Source organism: Gekko japonicus, unplaced genomic scaffold (genome assembly GCF_001447785.1).
Source record: "Gekko japonicus isolate JY-2015 unplaced genomic scaffold, Gekko_japonicus_V1.1 scaffold64, whole genome shotgun sequence".
Lineage (NCBI taxonomy): Eukaryota > Metazoa > Chordata > Lepidosauria > Squamata > Gekkonidae > Gekko > Gekko japonicus.
The window spans coordinates 733,019-739,016 of NW_015170277.1; the positions used below are offsets into that span (position 1 = coordinate 733,019).

General features: G+C 49.4%; 1 protein-coding gene across 1 annotated transcript in view; it reads right to left on the reverse strand.

The window, feature by feature from the left end:
- Positions 1-51: 51 nt before the first annotated feature.
- The window catches only part of SETD1B (SET domain containing 1B), a 52,843-nt gene continuing 46,896 nt past the window's right edge, over positions 52-5,998 (reverse strand). Inside the window, exons 16-19 of the mRNA XM_015417669.1 lie at positions 2,583-2,714; positions 2,133-2,252; positions 1,016-1,153; positions 52-262 (exon numbers count right to left, since the gene is read on the reverse strand). Of these exons, the coding sequence (XP_015273155.1) occupies positions 89-262; positions 1,016-1,153; positions 2,133-2,252; positions 2,583-2,714 (564 nt within the window). The 3' untranslated portion in view covers positions 52-88. The remainder of the gene's footprint in view (positions 263-1,015; positions 1,154-2,132; positions 2,253-2,582; positions 2,715-5,998) is intronic.

Below are 5,998 nucleotides of genomic sequence, written 5' to 3' on the forward strand. Positions count from 1 at the left end.
TTCTTCCTCCTTTTGTTTTGGCAAAAGTGCAACCACCCTCGGTTACCACAGTTTGGACAGGACCAGTGTGTGGCAAGAAACCTCGGGTTTAATTCAGGGTCCCTCTGCAGTTCTCTGAGCCACAAAGACAGGGGATCTTGACATCCTCAATGGGGAATTTGTAGTCATAGGTAATTTCCTCGTTCACGTTGATGTACTGCTTCGAGTAGATGACGATCTTCTTTTGAGACTCCACCGTGATGACTTTAGCATAACAATTTGGCTAAAGAGATAGAATTCAAACAACATGAAATATTTTCTTTTCTTTTCTTTTTTTAAAAAAGGATTTCTGTTTTATCTAAAATGCTTTGAAAACGCATACATTTGGAAATACAGTCTTCAGACTTCTCAACATGTATCTTGAGAAATTTAAGTGACTCTAGCAATCACCTTCAATGTAACAAATTACTTTTTAAAAATTTCTTAAAGCTATTTTATTGTAATCATTATATGACCACCATCTCTTGGGTTTTAGTGGTTTATCTTTACTTTCCCCTGTAGTTTGTAGTTTCCCTTTCCTTATTTTCTTGTAGTTTGGGAAAATAAAATAAAAAAATTGCAAAAAAACCCCGAAACATCTATCTGAGAAGCATTGCTAGACATTAAGCATGGATCCAAAATCTTAAAGATGATTAGACCGCGGACAGAAATATACGGAGGTCTGGGGCACAATGGGAAACCTAGCAACAAACTTAAGGGTCTGGAGATTGTGGGCTATCAAAGGACATCCATTAGACCGAGCTTCTTTCCCGTCCCACAGAGGAGACAGAAAAACCCTAACCCTAATAGCACAGACTGTCTATTGCAGCAGGAACCTCAGGTCCTGAGATGCTCAACAGAAAGGCAGGCGATACCACTGTGTAAATGTCATAAACATACATTTCAGAGAGCAGGCATGCCAGGAAGTCAGTCTGTTATGGGGATTTGGTTGCTGTTAGAGGTTTAACAGAACTTGGTTAGGCCAAGGAATACTTACATTGCAACTGTGATTAATAAATCGGGCAAAGTTTCCACACTTGGTTGCATCTATAATAGTGTCATGATCAACTCGGAACATATAACTACTCCCAATGCCTTCATCCTCGTAGCGTTTCTCTCGCATGTCGGCAATGACCTGCAGAGCAAACCAAAATCATGGTTCGGGACTGCTTTTCAAGGGTAAACACATGTAAACCACTCAGGAGCTCCACTTCTATGAATGCTTCGCCACCCCCCAAAAAAACCCTCCCTTGCTAAAAAGCAGCACAATTCCCAGGTATAAAACACAGAGGGAGGCACTCCCGCAAGGGCAAGAGTAGGTCTGCCCACTGGATACAAGGCTACAGGCTGGTACAGGAGAGGAGGAGGAGGAGGAGGAGGAGGAAGAGAGAGCCCTGGCTGCTGCAGGCTGGGGGCTTTGAGAAAGCAAGCGGCCCTCCTCCCCTTCTAGTTCTAGGTAAAGGTTTCCCTTGCTCGAAAGCCAGTCAAATCCGACTCTAGGGGTGCAGTGCTCATCTCCGTTTCAAAGACAAAGAGCCAGCACTGTCCAACGACATTTCCATGGTCATGTGGGCAGCATGACTAAACGCCGAGGCGCACGGAACGCTGTTCCCTTCCCACCGCAGCAGTACCGATTTATCTCCTTGCAATGTCTTGCTTTCGAACAGCTAGGTTGGCAGGAGCTGGGGCCAGAGACGGGAACTCACTCCGTCATGTGGTACTCGGGTCTCGAACTGCCAAACTACAGACTTTCTGGCCCGCAGCTCAGCGTCTTAACCTCTGAGTGTGCAATATGGGCATTTTGCCCCTCCCTCACAACAAAGGTCCACTGAAGCCACACATTTGCTTTTTGGATATTTCTGCTTGCTCGGAGTGGCCACGTTTGCCTCACAGCAGCAGCCCCTGGAAAGCAGATGAGGCTGACAGGCGACACCTCGTCCAAGGCTTCCCCAGTGAAAGAAGGTCTGAAGCGGGGAACTCTTTAGGGCTGGGATTTTGCCCCTGCCAGCGATACTTCCCGGTGTTCAGGAGGGGCTGAGGCTTTTGGGTTTTCCAACAACGGCTGGCCAGCCTTCCCACCCCCCTGGAAAGCCGCGCGGCATTTGTGGGTTTACCTGCCGGATGTTCTGGCCCACGTACTCGATCACCATCTCGTCAGCAGCGATGGGCTCCATTGCAAACAGTCCCCAGTCGTGAATGTGGCTCTTACAGAATTTTAGCTTTTTCTTCCGGAACTGTTTAGGGATTAAAAAAACCCCACCACCCCAGTGAGTCATCTGTTAGAAAGTGAACATGACATAGGGGGTGCCCAGAGCCCAGGGCTTGCGATACAGTCTCTGGTGACATTTTAGCACAGTTAATCGAAAGAATCCTGAGCCAAAGACAACTCTGGGAGTTCTCACCTGGCTGCCACGGGGATTAAGGGACTTCCCTCCCCTCCCTTCTCAGAAGTACTTGCTGCCTGTCCCCGTCCGCCGCGGCAAATACTCTGGCCAGTCCTTTGTCGGACATCTGTCACTCTGAAACCAGACACGTCCCTGCCAGAGGGCTGAGGCACGACTTACCTTGAGTTGGTTGAATTTGAGCAAGTCGCTATCGCAACTCCCGGTGAAGGACGACAGAAGCCGGCGTTGCTCTGACCTCCTCTCCGAGCCAGCCCGGGTGGAAGCATGTGGCTGGGCGGGGATGCTCATTCCCTGAAGGGTAAACATCAGCTGCTCAGGAACCAGCAGGTGTTTTGCATGTACAAAGATCCGTGGTTCAATTCGAGGCCTCTCCAGTTCACCTAGGAGGACTGGGGACCCTAGAGAGCTCCTATCAGCTGACAGCCCACTGGTCCACCTAACCCAGCCTCATTGGGAAGGGAACAAGGCCTTAACATCCTTCTCTTTAGTTTCATTATTATTATTAACACTTTCTGGATCCCTGAACTAAATGCTTCCAGCTTGCCAGCTGCATGAGTCGGCTGTGCTGCCTTTCCCGGCTCTGTTCCTGTTCTACCATTTAGCAAAATGATAATCAGAAAATGATCCCTCCCCCCACCCTATTTGACTTACTACCAGCACCAGTTCTGTGTCCATGTAACTATGAGACCTGAACTGCAGGAGTCTGCTAGCACAAGTCAAAGATCAGAACAACAGGGAGCTCAGAATGATGGAAAACCAGTGGCCGGCCGTTCCTTCACTCCCTCTTATGGTGGTGGAAAGTGCCATCGCGTTGCAGCCGACGTGGCAGCCTCTCATGGGGTTTTCAGGGCAAGAGATGGTCAGAGATGGTTTGCCACTGCCTGCCTCTACCATGGACTTCCTCAGTGGTCTCCCATCCAAATAGTCACCAGGGCTGGCCCTGCTTAGCTTCTGAGATCCAATGAGATCGTGCTAGCCTGGGCTATCCAAGCCGGGGCTCTTCCCTCTACATGCAGCACAGAAAGACAATCCCGGTCAGGATCGCAGGCAGATGTAATGGCATCTCCCTCTATCCCAGGTTATACCCAGCCCTTCATTCATTCATTCATTCATTATGTTTTTATCCCGCCCTCCCCGCAAATGGGCTCAGGGCGGCTAACAAGCAAGGGCACCATGTGCCAAGTATAAAACACATTAAAACACAGAAAAACAGCCATTTTATCAAAGTTAAAGTGCTCAGTGATGTTAATATAAATCATTTAGTCAAATAAATTAAATCAAGATGGTGCTCAGTAGAGAAGAGGAGAGAGAGAGAGAAGATATTGGATTTATACCCCGCCCTTCACTTGGAGTCTCAGAGTGGCTTACAAACTCCTTCCCCTTCCCCTCCCCTGTGAGGTAGGTGGGGCTGAGAAAGCTCTTGACAGAAACTGCTGTTTTCAAGAACAGCTCTTGTCAAGACTATGGCTTGCCCAAGGTCATCCAGCAGCTGCAAGTGGAGGAGTGGGGAATCAAACCCGGTTCTCCCAGATTAGAGTCCGCACACTTAACCACGACACCAAACTGGCTAGAGGTTCCTCAGTCCCAAATCGGCAGTACCGCTCCATCAGAATACTGTAACTCGATCTTATAGAAGGCCATCGATCTTAAATAGGCCATCCCAATGCCCCATGTTCCCATGAGGCAATTGGTGGTGGTGGCGGCGGCAGCGGCTCCTAATTACAATTAAAGGATGTGTGAATGCTGGTATTCATCTCCCCACATGTCCACTATGTGTAGAAAGCTCCAAATATTGTAATAAATAGACTGCATGGAAAATCTGATCTCCCTGGACACTTTTTGTCCATGTCCAATTATTGTTTTACATATTTTTCTAAAGCATAGGCAGAATATGGTTCTTCTCTTACTGACTCCTAAATTAGATTAATTTACATCAAAGATGGGCAAGACACTGATAGGGGGACGTGGATCCAAACTGCAGAAGGCAGTTCCAAGATGCCCAACCCCTTGAATTCTGGGAAATTCAAAGATGGCTGAATTACATTTCATAGGCATTCTGTGAAGAATAACTGCATCAGTCAAGGTGGTGCCTTTGCACCGGGAAGAAGAAATAAAGCAAAATGTCAGGTCCCTCCCCCCCTTGGCTGTAAAGAAAGGTCAAAAGGTCAGATCGGGAAGGGGAAAATGGGCATTCTGAGATCAGAAATTCCCACCCCACCCCGATAAAATCCTCTGTCTTTAGCTCCAAAGGCTCCGCCAGGCCTTTGATTAGGCCCCCACTTCCACAGGAGTCACACAGGCCACAGGCTGAGTTTTGTTCCAAGCAGCAGAAAGGGGGGGGAAGGAACACAGGAGTCCTGTAATTGGATAATTCCAAAAGCCATTTCTCTGTCACAAGGATGGGGGCTGCCCAAATAAGAGGCTCTGGGGTGCCAGACCCATAGGCTAATAGGGGCATAGACTATTTTGCCTGCACCTTGGATTGGTGAAAAAAAGAGGAGGAAACTGACAAATGGGAAACAGAGAACAAATATGCAGAAGAAAGTCCTGAAATATAGTGGAGTCAGTAAGAGAGGAACCACAATCTGTCTATGCTTTAGAAAAATATGTAAAACCAGGGCTATTTTTGGGCAGGAACGCACAGGAACAGAGTTCTGGCTGGCTTCAGAGTTGCCCACGCCCACTACAGCCAAAACCTCTGCGTGTGTGGCTACAGAGGGAAGGCCTGGAGAGCGCCCCCCCAGCGACTCCAAGGTGGGGGGGCTGGGGGGGGCTGGAAGGATCGGGGAGGCATTTAAACGCCGTCCCGTGCCTTCCCCAGCCTGTCCAAGGGCCGGCTTGCCCAGGCTCCCTGCAGCCTCAGGGCGCCCAGGCAAGCCAAAGGAAGGCATGGGGTGTGTGGCCTAATATGCCAATAAGCTGTGCTGTCAGAGTTGTGGCCTAATATGCTAATGAGATCCTGCTGGGCTTTTTCTACAAAAAAAGCCCTGTGTAAAACAATAATTGGGTACGGACAGCAAGTGTCCAGGAAGATCAAATTTTCCATGCAGTCTATTTATTATAATATTTGGAACTTTCTACACATAGTGAACATGTGGGGAGATGAATACCAGCATTCACACATCCTGACATTTCATATTCCTTGTTCATCTTGATGCACATAAGTACAAAAAAGCCTTCACTTGGGCCAGGTGTTCAGCGGTGCTTGAGGGTAGGTACAAGGCAGGGGTCGTTTCGTAGAAAAAGAGCTAGGGGAACTCATTAGCATAACTCATTCGCATATGCCACACCCCTTGGCATCACCGGAAGTGTGTCATAAGGCCACACCCACCACACCCACCACTCACACACCCCGCTCCCAACGGTCCCGGCCGCCGCCGCCGGCCTTGCAGCTCCACTGCCGAGCCCCATGAGGGGCCCGGCGGTGGACCTGCAAGGCCAGTGGGAGTGCGAGGAAGCCCCACCAAGGCCCCCGCCCCCAACGGTCCCGGCCGCCGCCAGCCTTGCGGCTCCACTGCTGAGCCTCATGAGGGTCCCGGCGGTGGACCTGCAAGGCCGGTGGGAGTGCAAGGAAG